The following is a 24,428-nucleotide window of genomic DNA, read 5'->3' as shown; positions in this document are numbered from 1 at the left end:
ATCTTCAGAGAATAAACACAGTGATCGATTACTGGGATGAGGATGGAGACGCATCATGTCCATTTAAGAGAAGCCTGGGGCGGTGTCCAAGTTGTTGTTTTGACACTAATGTATTAGAAAACAGCTCTGTCCAGCAGGGCAGCGGACATCTGCAAAGACTTAAAGCCTGTTGTCCCCCCCCCCGCCCCCCTCCCCCCCTCCATGACTGCAAAGTGTGTGTAGCTTCTGAAAGTTGTAGACATTCTTTCACTCCTAAATATTTAAACAGCCAACTGAGTCACTCCTCCATAAATATCCCGCATGAGTTGGAGGGACTGTGGATAAAAAGGTGTGGGTGTGGATCAGTGTGCCTTCCATTTTTAGAGGAACAGACAGAGACTGTGTGTGTGTGTTTGCAAGGTGAAGTGGCCAGCGAATGATCCGCAGCCAAATGAGTTGCTTGGGTAACCGTGTACCGTGTCGTGCCAGATGTTGTGTGCGCGCATCCAAGTGACCGAACTGCATCCAATTCTGAAGAGCGCTGTTTTAATCTAAACAATAGGATCTGCTGAATGACGTGGCTTGTTTTGACGTGATGCTCGCCTCTTGAATTCAAATTGACCTTCTACCGATGGTAGAATTTATTAGAAAAAAGGGTTTTTTCCTCTTGTTTTGGATGCCGTTTTTATTGGTTATGACAACACTGTCTCAAAAGGTGTAAAGGCTGAGATCAGGGAGCACAGCAGGTTTGCTGTTATGAAGCCATAACAGTCAGTGAAAGCCATTATGATGCCAAAATCCCCCATTGCACAAGAAATCAGTGAGTGAGTAACTCTGACATGTATGGTCAGCAGAGGAGCCATAAAACCTTTAGTTTGGATTGAGGTTATGTTAGCTCTCTAAAGCCTGCCTGACTGTCTAGTGTCTCACAGACTCTCTGTGACTCTGTATGTCACTGTATTCACATACTTAACTTCATAATAACACTCATAACCAGAAATCATCCTTTAATCCCCGGAGATGGAAGACGTCAGGTTGAAGTTGCAGACACATACCTTCACATGTAGGACAGCAGTGGTCGGGCCTGACCAGCGGATGGGAGCAGCTGGGCACGGGACATGAAATGAGGACGCACATCTCCCGTCCAGAGTGGCAGTAGCAGTCGCGGCAGCCGTCGTGCCAGCCGTCGCCCTCCTCGTATCGGTGCCCGTTGGAGGTGAGGCAGTAGTTGGGCGTCGGTGCTGGGGCGGTGGTGCTGGGGACATGGCCGCTCTCTGGAGACGCAGACATGAAAAGCACAGACATTACTGCATTGGGACTGAGAAAAGGAACAGAAGCCTGCTGTGGAAATTTCATTGAGCACATCTGAAATTTACAGTGAGAAGGGTCAGTGTTATTGTCCTCGGTCCAGTTTCATTAGAGGCTGAAGTGAGAGCTCGGTGGTTATGGTTCCATGTACTCGAATATCCAGCTGTTAGAAATATTTGATCTTCCCTTATTGTATATTTATTTCCCAATAATGAATTTATGCTCCAACCACAAATAAACCTTAATCATTTCCCCATGTTTTCCTCTCAATTGACAAAAAAACTAAAAAAGGCTGTAGCTGGGGACACATCCAACTTATGTCGAGACCAAGTTGCCTGTAACTGTGTGTTAAACTCAGCATGGCTGTAGAGAACAATGCTGCACAGTTTAGGTGCCTTCTCTTTTCTATTTAAATCTTTCAAAAATACAAACACACTAAAATAACTTGCTTACCAAAAAAGTTTCCTGTGCTTTAATATTTTAGGAGTCTGTAAAGAGACTGATCCAAGAGTTTCAAAATCAGGTAAACAGTGGTTTATTTACAGGCGGTGCTGCTGTGTTGTGTGTCTCTGGAGATGAGGCACCAGCTGCACTGATCACCCCACCATACACGAAAAGCCACTGGTATATTTGAGAGTGAAATATTTATAATCCAGCAAAAAAACTGGCAGAATAAACACATCACATGAAATGTGGCGGGGCATAAATATGGGCATCTGCATACTTGCTTTAAACTTGAGGGTTGAGGGAATCTAATTAGAGCTGCACAGACTGACCCTGGATAAAAAACTAAAAAAAACTAAACACAGACAAAAACCCAAGCAAGCAAACATAAAAGTCTCTGTGGCGGAGCAGCAAAAAGGTCACAGGAAATCAAAGCTGTGGCTCAGTGGCAGAAATTCAACAATCTCCATCCTCCATCCTCTGCCCTTTAAACTGCTCGAGTATATTGTGATAAGGTTTATCCTTTGGGGAGCGTATTCAGTAAATGTCACGATAATCTATGAATGTGCGTTATGGTCTGGTGGTGGTACATGAAAGGTCAAGAGCTTGCAACAATAAGCAGGGCTCATTCTCAGGAGACCATGAATGAATACACATGAGAAAAATGTAATGACAACCAAGCGTTTGACCTCAGGCTGCACAGAGAGGCTGGCTTTTTTTTTTTTTTTGTTACCTTTGCACATGCAGATGGAGCAGCCCTTCCTGTTCTGTCGGTAGCCCTCGCTGCAGTGCTTGTCGCAGGTGAAGGGGGGACACTTGACGCATCGGCACATCTCGCAGCCGTGTTTGTTCCTCCTGCGGAGCCACAAACACACACGTGATGACGCACGTTGAACTCAGGGATGTGAAAAGCATGTTAGAAAGTCAAAGCGGCAGCAGCAGGCGAACAGAGCTTAAAGGAGACATATTATGCCCCTTTTCCACACATTAAAATAATTCCCAGGTGTCTTAAAGACATGTCTGTGACATGCTTTGGTCAAAATACCCCAAGGATCCCAAACATCACAGCTCTTTTCATCCTCTCAAAACAGCCCTGTTCAGAACGACTGGTTTCAGTGCCTGCCCCTTTAAATGCAGATGAACCACTGTTTCCCCCGCCCCTTCTACCGGTCTCAGGTAGGGACTGAGGGAACAGCTCATAAAACCACATGGATTTCAACCTAGAGAGCCTGAAAATTACAGATTTTCTTGTCAATTCTCACATTTTGGGGGCCAAAAGGCAAAACAAACACCCAAATATAATTATGTTAAAGAGCCTTCAAAAAGCAATATTTCCATAATATACTCTGTGTCCCCTTTAAAGCTGCGAGATGGAAGAGACGTCTGTGGAGCAACATGGTGTTGTGATACAGAGACCCAGATGCTCAAGTCTGGCATAATCAGCATCTGGACCTGCTTTCCCTCTCTCTATATTAGCTGCCTTTGAAGAGGGCCAAATAAAAAGGCCAACACGTGAGATCCCTGCGGTTTGCACATCATACCAACCCAGAAAACTCCAAACGGAGAAATCTAAAGCCAATTCAGATGCTTTCAATTCTCCCTGCTGCCATCCCTACTGCTCCGAAAGCCTTTGGCGGACATATAAAAGCACACAAGAGCAGGGGCCAGATAAGAGCCAATGAAGGCATGCTGATTGGGGAGAAGCACGAGGGGAGAGAGATAGATAGTGTCTTCTGATGTTTATGTATCAGTCGATGGCTGATTTGTAAAGAAAACAAAAAGGAAAATCTTAAATGAGAGAAGAAACCTGAGAAGGAGCAGGGTTAAAGGGATATCCTCACATACAGAGAGGGGAGAGTGGTACAAAGGGCAGCAGAGGCTGGAAATAGACCAGTTGGATCCAATTATCTGTCTCATAAAACATGGATAACCTGCAGGTTGATAAACTGTCCAAACCAGATGAAAGAATGACCTGTATCTATACTACTCTTCTGCTCTACCCCCTCTTTCTTCCTCCCTCACTGATTCATCCTCTCCCTCTCCCCGTTTCTCCCTCCAGGTAAGTGATGATACCTACTTAATGAGGCAGTGGTCTCATTTGGCCTCGGTAATTACCCCATTAATCTTCATCTTCCAGGGCGACATAAATAAAAGAAGCCCTCGACCCCATGAGCGGCGCTGTGTCTCATAAAGTGGACAGAGCACGTCGGGCTCAGCAGACGGAGCTCCCTATCTATGCTGAAACAGCAATAACAGCTTTTGAAACAACATTGTGAGGGTTGGCCAGTGCCTCACTGTACAAATACAGAGACAGAGAAGAGCTGCGACCTTACAGCAAGGCTTTGTTTAAAGATGGTGTGTGGAATGCCAAGCAGCGCTCTGGGCTCCAGGGGGATAGAGGGGCTTGGGGAGGCGCTGGGGCCCCTGGCCCTGGGACTGCTGGCTCGGCACAATTTCCAGTGTGCCACAACCGTGATGGCCAGAAGAATGCCATTCATGACCCATGTGGTCGGGATGATGGTTTTTGAGTTATGGAGGACGGAAAACACACTGATGTTCCATAAAAAAACAACTTCCCTTATAAGAGCCATCCTGAGAGCGTCCTTCATCTGGACTCTTAAAACAAGAGGGGGGGGTGGGGGTTCAGTACAATAGCTACACATTCTCTACACGGTCCCTGCACCTTCAGTTCTGACTATGTACATTACAGTGCTCACAGGATGTCATCAATACAACCAGTATAAACACAGTGATCCTTTGTGCCTTTTGTTTCTTTGTGGTGGCTGCATGCAGGGTTCCTGTGTGAGGACACAGATCTGCATTGGGAGGCTGGCAAGCTCTCAGAGGATTTCAGACTTCTGAGGGTGGACTTAAACAGCTGCTTATGAAGGATAAAGCCAGAACTTCCTGCTCCTCTTTTCCCCACAAGGTTCTCCTCTCCTCTCTGCTCCTCTCCCTGCTCCTCCTCCTCCTCTGGCTCGTCTTGAGCTGTGGCTCCAGAGAGCACGGCTGAGATACCAGAAGAATCCCAAACTGTACACGTTTCATAAAGGCCGCTTTTGTCGTGATGTGTTTTTGATCGTTGTTTTGAGATGGGGGTGATGATTTATGAAACGAGAGTGGTGCCTGGGGACCAAACATCCCAGTAGAGAGCGCTTCCAGATGTTTGATTGGGTTAAATGGGATTAGGAGTTGCAGGGGTGGGGGGGGGGCGGGGGCTCAGAGGCCAGTGTGGACCGCAAAGGGAATTACTCAAACACAAACCTGCAGAGACCTGGGACTGACCACCAAGGTGGGCCCTTTGATCATGCATGCCAAACTACTGTTGTAATGGCCTGTAGTGTTTCCAAATGAACATGACTAACAGACACTGGCCCCTGAGCACCACATGATAATATACATATTGAACTTCTTGCTGCATTGTACTTATGAAACCATAGAAAATTAAATGCAGGTGGTAACTGGGGCAAAATGACTTTATGGAATCTGTTCCACATTGTACATTGTTCAGTATGAAAATGATCATTCTTACTTTATTCTTCAGAACTTTACCATCTGCTTAAATGGATATTTCAACATTTTTGGAAAATTCGCCTATTGCCATTATCCCTATAGTTTTAGGAGTAGATTAATAACCTTTAATTGTCGGTGCAAGTTGTTTTGAGATCGGCAGGGCAGAGACGCAAGCTGCATGGGATTTCCACATTTCCCTCATCAAACTAAAAACACAATCCAACAACCTCAAAACGCTCTAGTGGACAAGTTGAGACCTGCACATTCACCACACTATGAGCAAATAACGTATAACGTATGATGAGAATGTAGTTCCGGTTACGTATTTACCTCGAAAACGACTCTGTCTCGTAATGTTCCATTAACATTCACATTCAACTTGCCCATGAGAGTGTTTTGGAGTTGTTGGATTGTGTATTTGATGAGTTCGATGAGGGAGACATGGAAATACTGTGCGCCGTCTGCCCCACCGATCTCAAAAAAGCTTGCACTGACAATTAAAGTTAATGCACCTACTGCTAAGACTATAGGGATTATGGCAATAGGTGAATTTGCAAAAATTTTGAAATATCCCTTAAGGTTTTCTGTCCTATGAGTATGTAAGAGAGCAAAGTGTGTAGCTGCTTCAAGTGTGTGCATGTTATGTCACTCGCAGCCACAGATGCCTTTAAAACAGGCTGACAAACAGATGACGGATGAGCGCAGCTACACATGACATGAGAGGTCAGTGGGTGTACTCACACATATCCATAGGGGCAGGTCTTAGTGCAGGTCAGAGGTCTGCACTTGGGCATGGGGATGCTGCACTCGCACACCTCACAGCCAAAATCGTCCCTCTCGTATCCCATCGGGCATTGCAGGGAGCAGTATTTTCCCAGTTCGGGGCAGGAGTCATCTGGAAGAGTTGAGGGAGAGGTCATCTGATCATGGGCACAACAATCCATCAAAAGGCAGAAGGCATGAGTTGCTATGGGGCTGCTCGCGGGAACATTCCTGCGACAGGGAACTTTGCAAAGACTGTAGCCATGGATGCAAATATGTGGTGATGAATATGAACATGTCAAAACCAAAGTTTTCTTTACAGCTTAAGTAAACAGGTAAATGCAATGCTGGACGTCCAGCGCTTTGATGCAAGAATCAGCAAGTCAAAGGAAATGTATCATGTTCGCTCCTCCCTGAAACGTTAAAGGGATATTTCAACATTTTGGCAAATTCACCCATTGCCATAATCCCTATAGTTTTAGGAGTAGGTTCATTACCTTTAATTGTCGGCGCAAGCTGTTTTTAGATTGGCGGGGCAGAGACGTGAGCTGCACGGTATATATCCACGTTTTCCTCATCAAACTAACACAATCCAACAACTCCAAAACACTCTTGTGGACAAGTTGTGACCCGCACATTCCCCACGCTATGAAATAATAATGTAATGTTACGAGACAAAGTTGTTTTAGAGGCAAATGCATAGCCAGAACTACATTTCAGACACAGCTGCTTGGTGGAGTGATTTCAAAATCAAGTAGTTCTGAGTATTTACTTCATGTGTCGTAATGCTACATAATTATACATGAATATTTCATAGGATGGCGAATGTGAAGGTCACAACTTGTCTACTAGTGCGTTTTGGAGTTGCTGGATTGTGTATTTAGTTTGATGAGGGAAACATGGAAATGCTGTGCAGCTCGCGTCTCCGCCCTGCTGATCTAAAAACAGCTTGCAACGACAATTAAAGGTAACGAATCTCCTCCGAAAACTATAGGGATTATGGCAATAGGCAAATTTGCCAAAATGTTGAAATATCCTTTTAACCCTTTAGGTCCAACATGGAGTGAGGAAGTCAACTTACTGTTGAGACACTGGCAGAGCAGACATCCATTTTTGTCTTGCTGGAAGCCGTAGGGGCATTCGTTCCCTGAGAGCGAGCAGTTTTCCAGGGGAGGACAAAGCATGGGGCTAACGGTCTCATAAGAAGGCTCTGGTGAACAAAAAGAGGAGATGGAGGGTGAGAACTTTGTTACAGACTTTGACTACTGTGGCTCTCATGCAAAGAACAAATGATCCCGTTATGAATTCTTCCTGGTTTATGCTAAGATCCCCGCAGGTGTAATACCTCTCCTATGCTGTTTGTGCCAACTGTAATAGCTACTTATTTACACTGCTCTTATTTTGGAATAAACAGTGATTAAAGATAAATGTAGAGCAATTACCCCAGGGTGGGTCGCACTGTGAGGGGGGGGGGATTATACTGTACTGTACGTCTCTGGGTTATTGTGTGGAACTGTTTCCCATTAATAAGTTGAATGTCTCTCATGTGTTAGCTCTGGGATTAACACAGTGTCCCCCTGGACTGGAGTCAGACTGTGGCGCTACCCGGACCCTCTTGAATCGGGGCCAGCTTTATTGAGAAACCACGATAAACAAGTACACACACACACGCACACACACTATAGCTATTCCCGTCAAACGTCTCTCGCCACGTTCGGTGGGAGGAGCAGCCCAACGAGCCGTTACTAATTACGCTCACAAAAAAAGGATCCACTTCAATTATGCAGCCTCCTGTGTTAAAAGTACACCGCAGCCTCACACACACACACACACACACACACACACAGGTGGGTCTCATTTTGGCGGGCAAGGGTAATAAAGGAACACAAAGAACCCTGCAGCTTGAAGAATGCTCTGTGGCCTCCTCTTTAATGAGCCCATGGCGACACGGCCTCTGTAGCAGAGCTGCTGGAGCCTCCTACATGTGGTATGCGGGCTAATGTTCATACAGATACCACCGATATATTAGATGTGATGAATGTAAAAGTGTAAGGTTTGAACACCGACAGACACGACTCCTCATACCTTCGCAGAAAGGGCAGCACTCTCCGGGGATCTTGACAGGGTTTTGGCAGCTCTGTTTGCAGGCCATGGCCGTGCAGTGGGGCTCTCCATCCACACACTGGCAGAAGGTGCAGTCGTCCTCTTTCCACTGCTCCTCGTGAGCTCTGAGCTTGTTATTCACCCAGCAGCTGGCCTTCGTGCTGTCCATCGACAGCAGCTCCACATCTGAGAGGAGAGACGCAGACATACGGTGTTATGGGTGACGGAACAAAGTGAGACACAGTCATATGTATAGTTTGGTTTGGCTATCACGAATCCTTCAACCCAAAGCTACAGTCCAATGTATATACACACACACACACACCTTCATCTACTGTAATTGAGCTCACAGGAGACCGAGTGAGAACAGAGCTGAAGGAAGTAGGATACTCCGTGAAGGAGCTAACATGATACTGAGACTGGCTTGTCACCAAGAGCCGAGAGAGCGAAACGTGTTTGAATTGGGACGACTTATTTACATTTGGAAGTGGGGAGCGGCTCTTGACTCTGCAACAACATATGTAGGGATTAAAGCCGAAATGAGACGGAATGAGATTCGGGGTATCGCTGTCATCCTGAGAGAGATTTAATAATTGGAAACACAGCGAGGGTGATGACATTCATAACTGCCGGTCTCCATGGTGTCTGCTCACCCTTTGGCTAAAAGCCTGAACTCATCGTTGGGAGTTTCAGCTGTGACCACCAAGGTCAACGGCCAGGTCAGCGTTCGATTCCATAAATCTCACTCCAAAGCAAAGAAAGCACTTCTTTTGGTTCTGTAGCCATTAGTAGGAACCATAAAGCTTGACAGTTTAAGAGCTAATCAGCGCAGACGTTGAGCTCAGCGTGAGGTGACGTATCGAGCCCGAGTCCTGTTGTGGAGGCTTTTTTTCCCCCCGCTTACAATAAACAGCTGTAATTGCTTTTGTTCCACCTTTATTGGGACCAGAGGTTAGAAGGTGGTCTCAGCATTTTCTGTCAAGAGTGAAACAAATGAAGGTGTGTAGATACATCTGTGTGTTTACACATCCCATTGATCTGTGTCAGAGGGAGAAAGGGCGCTGTATACTTTACACAGGAGTCCTGTTTAACCCATCTGATCCCAGCTGAGCACTGGCTGTTCGGGTTCCATCCATCTGGCTGTGATTAACCTGAACAAGATCTATTCAGCCTCTCTCTCATTGTGCACACTTCCCACACAGCCCCATGACCCCGATGATGAAACTTTAAAAAAGGGTCAATCTGGGATTTTAGCATTTCACCTCCATGAAGGTGGGAGACTTGCAAGATTTAAAACAAGAGTGATTGAAACGGATGCAACTGAGCTCTTTCTTTCTTTCTTTCTTTCTTTCTTTCTTTCTTTCTTTCTTTCTTTCTTTCTTTCTTTCTTTCTTTCTTTCTTTCTTTCTTTCTTTCTTTCTTTCTTTCTTTCTTTCCTTCCTTCCTTCACCACTCCATATCCTGCTAAAAGCCTACACTTCCCATAGTGCAATTTTAAGAGTTTCTTTCAGTTTATTTTCTGTTCAAATGTTGTTGCCTTCACACCCAAGTCAAGATAACTTTGTTAATTCTTAAAGATTTGACAAATCCTGGTGTTCTCTCAGGAAAAGTGATACTCTTGAAGCTGTGATAACATAATGTTATAGATGACTACCAGTGGTAAATCACTTCTTGATTAAAGCTGCATCCATTGATTTTTTTGGTGACTTAGTGCAAGCTGCAAACATAGCACTGTTGTGCTGTTACTTGGTGAGGTGAACAAAGGGAATGGCGTGCTCGACTCTTGTGTAAAGATAAAACTGGGTGCCGGCTCAAAAATCGAAACAATGAAAAAACTGAAATGGCAGCACTCACAAAATAAACTTGAAACATTTATTTAACGCACAGCAGTGCCTGACGGACGCGTTTCAGCCCTTGGCTTTCTTCAGCGTCTTCAGCGGTGAGGTGAACCTATCATACTGTATCTGTCTGTTGGTGTCAACATGTCATCAAATAGCAAAAGCTAATAACATAATGTAAAATGAGTAGACGTTTGGTCTTATGTTTATGACCATCTAGTTAATCTCAGTCCAATATTTACTTTCCTTTATGGTTTATTTTGTTAAAAACAGCTGGCTGACCTGCTGTGAACAATGTTACTGTTAAGAATGATCCAGAGTAGTTAAGTTGTAGGCTGTAAAACCCAAAACATTATATGATAGAGGTAAGGGGAACTGCAGCGAGGTAATAATTCATTGTGGGTTCATCATCGCAAGCAACCCCTTCACACTAACTGTATCTGATGTGATTCTCAGTAGTGCAGCTTTAGGGGTAATGACAACCAGGTAACCTACATACTGTACACCTCTTAATCCAGACTTTAAGTATTCCAGTCAATGTTCTCTGCAGCGAGCCGTGCAGTAAGTATGAGCAGCTTTCCATAAGAAAAAAGATGAAAGCATTCCATACCATCTAAATGCCTGCACATTCCAGGTGTACCTCCAACACTGACCTAACATGATCTTCTCTGCAGCCTCGCTCTTTGTCTTTGTCTCTTTCTCTCTCTCTCTCTCTCATTTGCCCGATCAAGTGTAGCCACGCAGGCAGAGGCCAACGCTGGCTACCGTCTCCATCCACAGGCCTCTGGCAGACTGTAATGTGGCTGCCATATGCGCTGCAACCCCGTTTTTTTAACAATCTAAAGTGCACATACTGGAGCTCTCTACCTGGCTTGGAGCAGATGTGTTTTTCTAAGTGGGTCCCCACTATTAAGCCTGAGCCAGATCTTACACAGCCAAACTGTACACTCTAAAAAAGAGGCTTTTTATGTTCCTAGGTCTCCCCAGTGGAAATGAATCCTTGGCTGGTTCTTTAGTGCGCTTCTTCTATGCCAGGTATGTTAACAACTGTAGAGGCCGGTTATATGAGGAAGCCATTAAGGTAGGGTTATTGGAGGTAAGTGTCAGGCAAGGTGGATTTTGATTCCTCCTCTACCCCTCCTCCATCTACTCTCCACACTGGCAGCCAGCTGCACAGGCTTTCTGTATGCCACATCACCAGTGGCCTCAACCCCCCCCACCCAAAACACAACTGCAAATCAGAATCTCCCAGTGTTAACTGTGTCGTGTTGGGCAAAATGAAGAATGGAGTCGCCATATGTAAGTAAAACATTAAATACACACATGTACCTATGCAGACAGGGCAACACTCCCCCTCAGGAATGTAGAAGTTTTCACAGTCCAGCTCCGCGCACTCTGCCTTGGAGCAGAAGGAGATTCCTCCTCTGCACTGACACAGCCAGCAGGGGTCCATGCGGTACACTTCCCCCTCGGAGAACTCCTTCCCGTTGTGGACGCACTTGGGAGAGACTGAGGAGGAGAACAAGGCAAAGAGGAATTAGAATCAGACAGATGCCACAACCCTTAAAGGAACAGTTCAACATTTTGGCAAATTGGCCCGTTGCCATAATCCCTATAGTTGTAGGAGTAGGTTTGTTACCTTTAATTGTCGGTACAAGCTGTTTTTAGAACGGCGGAGCAGAGCCGCAAGCTGCTCAGAGCTACGCTACGGAGACTAATGGAAGGAGACAGAGTTGTTTTCGAGGCAAATGCAGAGACTGCTTGCTGAAAAACTGCCCCCAACGGGAACGCGCATCAGCGGTTTTGCATGAATTTACCTCGAAAACAACTCTGTCTGGTAATGTTTTGTTACTATCCCATAGCACGGTGAATGTGCAGGTCACAACATGTCTACCAGAGCGTTTTGGAGTTGTTGGATTGTGTATTTGATAAGTTTGATGAAGGAAACCAAGAAATCCCATCAGCCTCCGTAGCGTAGCTCTGAGCAGCTCACAGCTTTGCTCCGCCATTCTAAAAATAGCTTGCACTGACAATTAAAGGTAACAAACCTACTGCTACAACTATAGGGATTATGGCAATGGGCCAATTTGCCAAAATGTTGAACTATCCCTTTCAACTGAGCACCATGTGGGGATGATAACATTTAGCACACACTCACTCAACTGTGCTCTGTCAGGTGTCCCTCACATTTGGCAGAGAATAGATTAACACCAGATCCATCTCCTCATGACTTCATGACAGAAAAATGCACTTTTCATCACAAGTGTCAAGCTTGATCAGTGAGAGGCTGTCGCTACTGTATACAATCAATTACAGACGCATCAACATCCGTTCATTTTTCCTGCTATTGATGGAAATGTTTCTCCGAGGCCAAATGGTGCTGAGGTAGACACTGACGGCTGAGGCTAAGCCTCTGAGGTGGAATGGCATTTATCAGACAATGAGGCCGGGTCCATGAGCGGGGATTTCACAGGGATCTATCAAGTCTTGAAAAGGCGCTGGACTCTTGCGGTGCAGAGTAAAAGAAAACAGTAGTGGGTCTGAGGATTTTGGCAGAATCTGGGCTCAGTGTGCTGGTGGCAGGTGGAGTGAATCAGTGCTCTGGCTGCCTCCCCCGAAAGAATTCAAACTCTTAGAACCTCTTTTAACTGCATTAAACCTATTATGAAATAAAACGAGCTTAGTTACAGCACTGCCGGAAAACCAAGGTCTGATCTTGTGTGTGAGAAAAAAACTGGCCCAGTAAAGCCAGAACACAAATGGGAAAAGCTTGACCTGCTCTTTGCACACTTGAGGTGTTGGAGCACTGGCATGGATGTGTGTAGTGTACGTGTGAGTGGAGAGAAAAACAAAGACAAAGAAAAGCGAAATAAATAGCAAACAAAAGAATCTGGCAAACTAACAGGGAGGTTGCAGCATGACGCGATCAGCGGTAATTATACATCACATGTTCACTCAGCAGCTCGGGGTGACTTAACATTATAAGATCTTAAATAACCGCACAGCAACTTCTCATCAAACATGGTGCAACACCAGGGAAGTGAGGCAATGCGGTTATGTAAGAACGTCTCCAGACTCGTAGAGGGGTAAGCTGCGCTTGTTAAGTCGGTAAACGTATTGCGCAGATGCAGCCAGATGTGGAGCCGCTGGTTTGTATAAACGAGTGCGGAGGTCACGGCGGCATCTGTACGCCATACCTTTGAGCGTCTGCGCCGGTGACCTTGTGCCTCCCGACAACCGGCGCTTGCACCCTAACACGAAGCAGGTGGGGCCAATGGAGTTGAAAGTGGAGTGGGGATTTGTTCATCTTTTATTCTCCTCCTCCTCCTCCTTCTCATTCTTTCTCCATTTCCCCCCCTCTAACTCAGTATTCCTGCTGCCCATGCTTTGCGTGCAGCAAAACCAAGCAGAGAAAATGCAATAAGCACTTTAGCTGGCCGAAATCAAAAGGCAGGGCAACGTTTTTTAACGCTCACAGAAGCAATAGGAAGTCACATGAGGGGATGCTCACATGTGATTTCCGCAGTGTTTGTTAATGGTAATCCCTAAAACAACTTGCGGCACTGAGTCTAAATTCCAGTCATGCTTTGTGATGTTCGGTCTTCTCTAAATTGAGATGAGGATTGGATGTGGAGATGGATGGGCCATAAAACACTGACCTAGGCTGCTCTAAATCATTCATAATGGGCTGTCATACTGGAGCTTTTTGTGGTTTACAGGCCAAAAAAAGCCAAACCACAAGGGAACATGACTCTGTCTATAGATTAACAGCGATGGGATTCATTAAAATCAACTCTGCTGCGATACGTTTGATCGGTGGTAGAAAATACGAGTTAAACCTCTGTCATCGACGCAACCGCTCATCAGGCTGTTGCGTGTTTCGAACAAACTCAAGCTGAGCTCCTGGAGAACCACTTAGTGTGCTGATCTCAGCCTTGTTGCTCAACACTGGCGCGGGTCTCAAAGGAACATGTGCGGTGAGCGCGGTGGAACCTGCTCTGTGTCCAGGGGGGCAGAGTTATGTGCCAGCCAAAGTGTTGATAAACATCAGGATCATCTGTAACATCAGATGACGTGAGGTCAGGACGGTGGCTGCCAGGTTCGCTCTGCCACCCAGATACAGCCGCTCCCCGGCCAACAGTGGAAAGAGTCTATTGTCGACGGAGGCCAAAACTCACAGGTGGAGCTTATTGTCACTGCACACACTGACCCGGGCTAAATATGAGCCCGCCGCCAAGTGGGCAATGGAAACAAGTTAATCAGTCCAAGCCTCACACTCGCAGACAATGGGGGCCCGTGTTAAAGTGCCTTCCATTACAGGATAGGTATGGTATTTGAAAAACAGCTAGGAGCATGTATGTCAAAGGTACAGTATTTGTAGCTGGTACTTTCAGGCAAGGGGAAGGGGAAGGGGAGGGGGGGCTCTGCAGGACCGGGGAGGCTACTAGGGGGCCCAGTGCGTGTCCTTGTCCGTGTCCCCGTCTGTGGAGCTTTCTGACACGGCGCGCAGTCATGCAGGCCTAACAGACAGTGGAGGCAGCACAAAAGGCATCAAGCCCCAGGCCCAAAGAGCAGCAGACACTTGTTATCAAAACACTGATCCCATGGCCCCCACGGCTGCCATTCAGCCCCCGCTGGCCTGCCGGACTCGATTACCCTCCCCACTGGCAGACTGGAGCACATAAAAAGCATTCCCATCAATGAACTGTTGAACCTTTTCCCTTTGGATGTGTGACCAGACAGGAACCCTTTGACACTGCACTTCTGTTGAGCAAATTCGTAGCCTAAGCACTTTTCTGGTCACTGCGCTCGTTAAGTCCATTAATTCCAGGACACGGCACTCATTTATACATGTGGAGGGGCCAGAATGGGAATTTGTTCTGTTGGTAAAACAGCGAATATTTGTTGGGAGCGCAGAGTAAACAGACCAATACCGCAGGTCCCCTCCCTGCCTTCCTGACTCTCCTGGTTTGCCTCTGGGCCACGGCAGAGTGCTGAAGTCTCCCTGTGTGTGAATGATCCTCCACATCTGCTCTCTCTTTCTCCTCTCTTCCTGTATTTCTACTGTCTCTCTCGCATCCGGTGGCAAAACGGTGCACGAGCACATTTCGGAGCGGCAACCTGCTTAGAAAGACCCACTATGTTCTAAGCAATATAAATATTTGTGGCTACACTAGCTGAAAAAAACATGTCTTGGAACCCAACCCCCTCGCCAGTCGCCACCCCAGGAGGCATCGGCCAAGCCCGATAAACAGCCCAACGGTAATTATCCAATCAGCAGCTTTCCTTTTCATCTGTGGACATTTGGTCAGCAGGGAGGAAAACCTTACTCCTGAGGAAAATAATTGCCTCCTCAAAGGCGATGAATCTCACACCAACTGCGCTACTGCTACCCCCAGTGGGAGACCAATCCAAACAGAATGTGTATTGTGCAGCTCGGTGTAGTAATCACCTTTCTGGCACTCAAAGACATCACAGCAGTCTCCTGGCTGACCGCTGGCCTGGCCGAGCGGCACGGCCCGCTGTCCGCTCGGGCACTGGGGCTTGTGGCAGGCGCCGGGGTCGCAAGTGCACTGGGGAGGGATGGAGGGGCAGCAGCCGGCAGGGGGCGTGTAGCTCTTGGTCAGGACGGATCCGTGGGGGCAGGAGGGCACCTGCAGGGTGGGACAGGTCACCCCGGCACACCTCAGCTCCTCTGGAAAACACACAAGACATGGTTCACACTGAGATGCAAGTGAGCAAACATAACATGCATGTCAAAGGGATACTTCACCCAAAATCAATAATTCACCAATTTTCTCCTCACCGTCATGCCAAAGAAGGGTTTGGAGAACTTTCACAGTCATCAAAACGCTTTTGGAGTTCCAGGGGGGGGTCCGGCTGGCAACAGATTTTCATATAATGGTGGCGGATTGTGCTAACTTTTGAATCGTTCAAAACACACACTATGAAACATCCAGATACCACTGCTCGTCCATACTGACCCAAGTGTCCTGAAGCCGCCACATGGAAAAGTTTTTGGGAAAAATGTTTGATCTCTGTTCGCACGAGATTTGCTGCAAGATGTTAGTTCATTGTTATAAAACCACTGGATGTAAACACGCAAGAACATCGCAGCAAATCTCGTGCAAACAGAGATCAAATTATTTTTTTTCCGAAAAACCTTTTCATGTTGCGGCTTCAGTACACTTGGGTCAGTATGGAACTGCTAAAGCGTTTTGATAACTCCAAAAGTTCTCCAAACCCTTCCTTGGCATGACGGTGAGGAGAAAATTGGTGAATTATCGATTTTCGGTTAAGTATCCCTTTAAAAAAAAATTGTTTTAATGTTTTTTTTGTGTTTGTTTTGTTTTTTTAAACTGTGATGCAGGTTTGGCATCTTTTTAATTTTTCTTCTTCTCTGACACCACCTTCAACTGCTCTGGACTCTGACAGTGCCCACACTGTTCTCCAGAGGAGGAGGGGGTTGCACGTGTGTTTATATACAGTATATATGTGTATGTGTGTGTGTGTGTGTGTGTGTGTGTGTGTGTGTGTGCTGCCACCTCCTCGCAGTGTCAGTTGAGCCACTTCATAACGGCTCTGCTCGTGTTACGGTCTCAAAGCCGAGTTCACACAGTCACCCAACACAAACTCTGTGCACAGTCATCAGATCCCTCACTTCGGTCCGTGACAGCTTTACAGCATCCTGTCGGAGGAGTGAGAGCGGCGCTGTAGACACGACAAGGCTCTCTGCATATCCTGTCTACGCTCCGACGATCCCACCCAGCCCGGCCCGACCGGCTCGCAATCCAAACAGCCCCCTCGCGCTCTACAACCAGTCATTAATACCGGCCAACTTTCGACAGAGCCTTTCTTCATGCCAGTTTAGAATCTCCCCTTCACTTAGCATACCAGGATGTGTTTGTCTATTCATTTGCCAGAGCCAACATAATAGCTCTGATACCCCTTGTTAGGTGGGAAAGAAGTGCAAGGGGCACTGGAAATCTGGGCAGTAAGGAGGGGGGGGGGGGGGGGGGGGGGATTCAGGGGTGTATTTTGGAGCCCGTTCAGGAAAAGAAAAGTGGAGCGCCCCTCTGTGCAGACATTGTATGAGAACAGTAGCTACCTTACAAAGATTGGATTACCCAACCAAAGAGATGTGTTTATTTTGGTTCTCAGTGTCACTGTAATGTATACAGTGCAGGGAGAGCAGACTCGTGTCCCGACCTATAATGGTCAATCACTAAGTCATTTCCCAGATCCCCAGCTAAAAGACCAGCGCACACACACACACACACACACTTTGACAGCTGAGAGAAAGAGTGGAATGGCAGCACTGACTGGTTTAAATCATCATCATCATCATCATCATCATCATCATCATCATCAGCATGTAAAAAAGGAGGAAATGTCAATAAATGACCTTCACAGAAGAACATTAAGTTAAGTGATTAGGTTTTTGTTGTGCAGAATACTTGAAGAATCTCTGCATACATATGGTTTTTGAGGTGAGCGGTTACATAACAGTGCTCTGTTTTTTTTTTTTTTTTGGTGGCGTTTCCAGAAGCTGAGTTTTGTTGATGGTCTTAGCAGACTGGTGCTGGCTCCGACGTGCAACACAAGTCTCTCAGAGGATGTGCCTCATCCCTGACATTTGAAGACCTGTAAATGGATCCCTCTTGGCTTTTGCCCACCAGATGGGGAAACTGAAACGGAGAGCAGCTCAGGGTCCAGACTCCTGATCCCCTGATAGTGACCCTTGCTGTGCCAAGTCCCCCCCTACTCAGCAGAGCAGGACCTCTTGTTCTGTACAGTCTCACTACCATCTAGGTTTCAGGTCCAACCTGACGCTGGGCCGGCGTTGTGGTTAAGTAGCCGTTTGATGTCTACCTGACCTAGAGTAAACACCCAGCTGAGGTGCTGTAAGACTGTGACTGCTGTATTTGGCGGGTGGGGGTAAGATTTCTGACAGATGAAATTGAGGATAAGGGAAATGTTGAATTTTTCTGGCTCCAGATAAATACAGCAGGAGTGTGAGGTATCTGTACTGTACTGTTTGCTCAGGCAACCTGGGAACAGTGAGGGCCACCACAAAGCGCTCATTGATAAACCTCGTAGCTGAATAGTGTCATAGAAAATGAGGGAAAAACCCTTGAATTAAGGGAGGCTACAAGCCTTTTAACGGTTCTTGGCCTAAGTCCTATGCTGGAGTTAAATAAACTTCAGTTGGAAGCGCTGATTAGCAAATGTTTTACTTCCAATAAAAGTCTAACGCAGTCTGCCGCTGCTCAGTTGAAGACCAGTTTTGCATATGAAAACCTTGCGCTGTTTAAAGCCGTCGGAAAAATGCTTTGGGACGATCCTGCACAACGTTAAAAAAAAAAAAAAAAACACTTTCTGTGTATTGTATGTGTCCCAGAGAAAGCTGATTACTCTTTCAGTCGTGATAATGGCCGGGGTTAGAGTGTGCTGGGAAAAGCAGCTGGCAGACATACCATTGTCATTCAAATGAATAGAATTGTATCCATCCGTGGAAATGGTCCAGACCCTTGCAAGTCCAATTAATATAATTTTCTAGCAGGCACATTTTAAAAGCACAATGGGCAGACGGAGGAGGATGGAAAAAGTCAGCAGCAAATGGGTTTTATCCTGCGCTGTTTGGGTTCTATCTCAGAGCAGAAATGGCTGTAATTAGTGAGTCAGCAACCACAGAACCAATCTTCATATCACAATGGTGGCCATACTCCAGCTTGCACAAACACAAAAGGCCTGATTTGGTATGCGCGATAAATTCTCTCTGCAGATTAGGCAACATGTGCTCTTGTACAACTGTAAGATAGCAGAGAATGGGAAACCTTTGACCTCAATGCAACAACCTGCAACAACGTACACACTCGCGCAGGTACAGTACGCACACACACACACACACACACACCTGACGCTGGTCTGGAAGAGATACAGAAATTGCTCCCATACCGCAGAACAGCTTCTATTGTAAACAATGCATATTTCTGGCATCTCAGCAGCTCAGTGAAGAAAGAAAAACACCTCAGTCCTAAATGGGTTTTTTTTCCCCCTCTCTTCCCTTTAAGCTCGGATACAAGGAGCGCAGTCTTTCTCCGAACCGGAGCGGCTCAGCCAGGCAGAGGACGCTGTGTTGACAGCCTGAGTTTACTCATGGAAAAAAAAAAAGTGCACAATGCAAGTTCTGTTCACCGACTGACTTTGGAAGCAAGTCAGAGGAGAACAAAGCTGTCTCAGTCCAGCTGCCCTCCGTGGGTTTCTGGTCTGTCCTCAGGTTTTATAAAGTTGCTCCGTGAGGGGGACACATCAGGGCCGTGTCTCTCGCATAAGCTGTGGGGGCCTGGCCCGGAGCCCACCAGCAGTCGCGGGGCCGAGAAAGTCGCCATTGTTCGCCGTGTGTGTGTGTGTGTGTGCGTCGGCGTGTGTGAGGACAGTGGCGCGGGTCTGGGAGGAGGTTCCGGGCCAAAAGAGCGCAGACGGGGTCACCTGGATGAAACGCTCGGTGGGAACTTCACACCGTGGTCAGAAGCCCGAGGTAGCCGGGGTGTCGGCATGCGCTGCCTTCTGCCGTCTCTGGCTCTGGCTAAATATTTGCAGATGAAAAGAAAAAAAAAACGTGATCTCAGTGTCCTGAGCGACGCCGCAGCAGCAGCAGCAGCTGTGAACCGGCGTGTTTGGGGTGAGGTAATGACAAAATGTCCACGTGTGGGTGCACATTTTGCGCATTGGTGTATGTGTTTGCGCGTGTGCGTGGCGAGTGTACTTAAGCATGTGTGCATTCCACTGAAACACACCCTTTCCTTTAACGTCCGATGGCCAATGAGATTAGGCTGGTGACGGAGAGCACGAGGGACTCTATCTATCAGGACATGTCTATCACTGTATCTGCCACAGAATGCATATATGAACAGTGAACGTGCTCCAGGGTGATATACATGAAGCACTGGGAAGCAAAACTAAACAGATGTCACGTGTAACTGTCCTCTCAGAGGAGACTGTACCTAAAAAAAATAATAATCTGTAACAAATGTAGAAAACACTCTATGGGAGATCTGGGGTGTGGACAGCTGTTGGATAAATTGTGGAAGAAGCAGTTGAGTTATATATGGATTCCAGCCATATGGACGTGTTCCCTTTAAGAGGGGAAAAGGGGAAACAAGAATGTCTGGTGATTGGAGTAAATGTGTCTGGGAACAACAGGAGTCGACCTGCGCTGCAGTGGAGGCGGCTTTGATTTGTTAATGGTTATGGTTGGGTCAATAAGCTGAGGTTTTCAACCTCCGTTTAGTGAATGGGCTGAAGGTTAGAGCCGGGTCTTCATGTGTGTGTGTGTGTGTGTCTTGGCTTCCTCCCTGCTGGCCTGACTCTGGCTTGGTTTGGTCCGCGGCTGACCATGAGGACTGAGTGGGATGACGGCAGTCCCACCATGCCTGTAAGGGAAGCTCTTTGTCTTGATTACCACACAAGAGTTTTGTTTCCTCTTTGAAATCACTAACCCCCCCACCCTCCTCCTCCCACCACCAGCATACACACACATACACAGGCTACGGCTTCTGCACAGACACACACACACACACACACGGCACTGAGACGTCTCGCTCCCCTCCCAGCCAGTGGTCTGGCCCGGCCTGTAACAGCCCTGCCACAAAGAGGCTGCAGCCGAGCTGAACTAACAGTCCTTTCACAGAGGGCAGAGGGAGAGGCAGGACCGAGGTGGCATAGGTGGGCTCGTGGAATTTGTGAGAAACGGGTCGTGACATCATCGCGGGCACCGCCGCCCCCCCCCCCCCCCCCCCCCAGACTGCTGTTGCTTGTTCCCGTCAGCAGAGCGACAGCAATGGCCGTTAGGGGTCTTATCATGAATGAAATATGTAAACTGTCTCGGAGTGTAAAATTACCAAACATCACCCCACCAAGGCTCTGAGGGCCTGTGCTTGACACAAATACCTCAACAAAACCGTTGGCCTCTGTTGTGATTTCCTATCTTCCGGCGTCTGCCCCCCCCTCCCCCTCTTCCTTCTCCTTCACTTATCACATCCTCTTTACTCCCCGACATGTGGGTGATATGTCTCGAGCACCGCGTTGCTTCTGACTGAACATTTGCCGGCAAATTACATCAGCCGTCTTGTGCACCGGCGGCAAATCTTAGCTGATCAAGAGCCGGCAGTGATGAGGTGAAAAGAAACCAAAAAAAAAACCCAACATGTTGAGTTTTAACAGATCACAGTGAGTCACAGCGGAGGGATAAAGTGACAAGACCACTGAGTGAGTCAGAGGGAAAGTGAAACGCCAAACTGCATCCATGTGTGAGTGTCAAGAAGAGGATCCAAAGGTTTGGGACACGGAGCAGATGATGATGGTGCAGCGAGATCAACTTTACAGAATGTATTTTCCATCAGACTTTAGCTAAAAGGGGTGGGGGGGGGGGGGGGGGGGGTCGCTGTAACCTGTCACCATGCAGTCCTACAAGAGTGAGCGAGCAGCGATCCTTTCTAACTGCAGAGTCAGAGGCCGGTGGCAGAGGAAGCTCCTGCTGATGACAGACAAAGGAAAAATCTCTGCCGAGACATCTAGACAAACAAGATAATTATCACACGCAGACACATGCACAAACACAGACACAGACACGCAGGCTCAGATGCTCCCATATACAGCCTCATTTACCCTCACACACACACACACACACACACAGTTATATATAAAAACAGCTGCAGATAAGTGCGTCGCTCCACAATTTCCACAATGCACATGATGCATACTTCACAGACACAACAGACGCACACATCCTGGTCTCTCACTTAATGAGGGGCCATCAGAAGGGGGTGGGTGTGTGCTGTGGTGAGAACTCATAAGCTGCTGAAAAATGTTGTTTACAGTTTTCACTGGTGTGAGTTTAAACTGTCATCCATCGGGCTCAGACTTTGAGAGGAGGCAGTTGCAAAACACAGAAGAGTCGCACCGGAGTCTTTCATTGGAGCGCTAGACAGTCGGTGATGATACGTCTAAACAATATAATGTTTGATGAACACACTTCCTGTGGGATTTACCGAGCAAGGATCCACACAGCTGCACTGGAAATGTTCTGTAATAACCTCTGTTATTTGTAGACTAAATAATCTCAATCTCCTCTTCAATTGAAAATGTCAGGAGAGAAGTGGTGGTGGGGGGGGGGATATAAAACACAGGCAGGAGCAGTCACATGCTTTTGGCTTAATCTGCTCGTCACCATAGCACCAAACCGTTTTCCAATAACGCTCGCCACCTCTCCGTCGCTTCGGAACGCCGTCGCCGGCTCCACTAAGATGAGGTTTACCCAACATACACAGAGGTTCATCGAGTTCACCCGGTGACGCTCCCGCTCTATTCTGCAAAACGTCACTCAGGAGGGAGGCAGCCGACACTTAACTCGTCGTGCCAATAACATCTTTCACTGAGAAGTGTCGATCTGGGAGCCGGCTCAGAGCGGAGGCAATCGCACATTCCTCTGCTCTCACAGTTCATTCAAAAAAAAAAAAAGGTGCTCTCACCACCCCACCGTCCACCCCCACACCCTGCGTGGGGGGCAAACATTCATCTGCCTCTCTGTACTGTACGTTATTCACATGGAGGCAATCTCTGTTTCTGCTGTGACGTCAGTCGGCTTCACACCTTCTCTCTTTCCCTCTCTACATCTTTCTCTCTTGTTTTCTTTTCCTGACATCAATCATGCGATCTGGCTCTCCTCCATGTATTGTGAAGTGTTGTGTGCATGTTCAGCTTTGGGGGTTTTTAGGGAGAATGATAAAAAGGGTTAACTGTGTGATTCTTAGCTATTGAACTTCAGGGCCCCTCATGCTTAAAATTGAAGTTGACCAACTTTAGACTCACACGGTTTTCATTGGTCAGTGACAATATGCTTCCCCTCAGGCATAATGAGCCGGGACATAAGGAATGTTCCACCCAGAGGTGATTTGTACATGAGACGAGCAAAACCTGTTAGCTGTGGTGCACTTTATATCACTATTATACATAGAGGTACAAGATACAAATCTAAAATCTTACAGATGTTGCACACACACAAAAAAAGATTAAACGTCATTGTATCTATTTCAGACAATGATTCTCTATATTAGCTGAGCAGAGTTGCTGGATGCCTGCTGTGTGGTTGTCACTTCCAGTTGCAGGTCATTTGAAGGTTACCTGCGGCTTCCTGGCACTGGCTGCGGTTGATGTAGGCGAAGTGGTGGTGGCAGCTCTGAGACTCGCACACACAGCCCTCGGCGGTCAGGTTACACCCAGAGAACATGCAGGCCGGGTTGGATGGTCCCACATACTTCTCTCTGTGTCTCTCCCGGTGCTCGTGCTTCCGACCCTCTGAAATCCAGCCATGGATACACACACACACACACACGGACACACACACAAACCACAGTCATCACTGAGTCACACACAATGGCACCACTCAAGGGTTAGTGGGGAACCACTAGACAAAGCCTTAGCATGTGTGTCATCACTATGATATGTAAGTAGCATTAGTCACCTCAGAGCCACATCTGTTATGGATTAGCCCCTCTCAATGGACAGCATTATCCCCCACTTCTGTGCTTGTGTGTGTGTGTGTCAACATGTGTGTGTGATGGAAGGGGGGGGGGGGGGGGGGGCTCACCTGACTTACTGGCCTTCATGCAGGTTTCTTGATCCTGATAGGAGAAGGAGCCCAGGCAGGAGTGACGGGCGTCGCACACGCACTGTCCTCCGGCTCTGTCGCAGCCCGTCACCAGGGGACAGCGGTCGTCCTCCAGGCCTGCCTCTGGTTGGTCAGGGAGAACTGTAAAGAGGAGGACGGGGGGGCATCAGTGAGAACATTAGGATTGGGAAAGAACATGAACTTCTCGCTTGTGCACTTCGCTCTGTGGATAAACAGACTTTGGACAGAGTTGAAGGTGAAGCGTAATCACATGTCTGAATGTGCCAGAGACCGAGATTTTGTTTCCCAAATGCGGCCGAGGGTTTAGCCAGCTCGCGGCTCTCTGTTGCAACACACTGCCCTGGCACGGCCGTTGCTGAACTGACCAGTGTATTTTTGGGGGCTGCCACCTCCCCCTCCCCTCCTCATTGTACCAGGCTACTTGAGCCATTGAGCCCATTTGTTTGCTTTTGTTCCACAGCATGGGGCCCTCCCAGGGCCTCCATCTCTGCTGGTTGCCAGAAACGCCTCTTCTGTACCAGCGCCACTTGCACCATACACCGCATATTGTTCCGTTGGCCTCGCGAGCCTCACACCCCCCCTGAGATGGCACCTCCAGACTTAGTCCAACTGGGACAAAACTTAATGACAGGAAGGAATGCATGGAGGTATAATATCAGCACCATGTGAGCTGAACAGCCACCAAAAACCTGGAGATTAAAAAAGGGCCCCAACGTACACATTAACCACAGTATTCCTTTCACATCCATGCACAGACACACATACAGCCCCACATTGCCCTGCTTGGT

At 47.4% G+C, this 24,428-nt stretch overlaps 1 protein-coding gene across 1 annotated transcript in view; it reads right to left on the bottom strand.

Moving 5' to 3' along the window:
* LOC311005269 (cysteine-rich motor neuron 1 protein) overlaps positions 1–24,185 on the bottom strand; it is a gene marked incomplete at its 5' end in the record, with an annotated part of 31,028 nt that extends 6,843 nt beyond the window's left edge. The window contains 10 exons of the mRNA XM_083997626.1: positions 1,035–1,253; positions 2,465–2,586; positions 5,986–6,139; positions 7,088–7,216; positions 8,092–8,295; positions 11,277–11,456; positions 15,400–15,642; positions 23,133–23,306; positions 23,599–23,760; positions 24,062–24,185. Of these exons, the coding sequence (XP_083853752.1) occupies positions 1,035–1,253; positions 2,465–2,586; positions 5,986–6,139; positions 7,088–7,216; positions 8,092–8,295; positions 11,277–11,456; positions 15,400–15,642; positions 23,133–23,306; positions 23,599–23,760; positions 24,062–24,185 (1,711 nt within the window). The remainder of the gene's footprint in view (positions 1–1,034; positions 1,254–2,464; positions 2,587–5,985; positions 6,140–7,087; positions 7,217–8,091; positions 8,296–11,276; positions 11,457–15,399; positions 15,643–23,132; positions 23,307–23,598; positions 23,761–24,061) is intronic.
* Positions 24,186–24,428: the final 243 nt, after the last annotated feature.

This window comes from Trachurus trachurus (genome assembly GCF_905171665.1).
Source record: "Trachurus trachurus genome assembly, chromosome: 22".
Classification (NCBI taxonomy): domain Eukaryota; kingdom Metazoa; phylum Chordata; class Actinopteri; order Carangiformes; family Carangidae; genus Trachurus; species Trachurus trachurus.
Note: the sequence above shows the minus strand (reverse complement) of the source record. Positions and strands in the feature narration are given on the sequence as shown.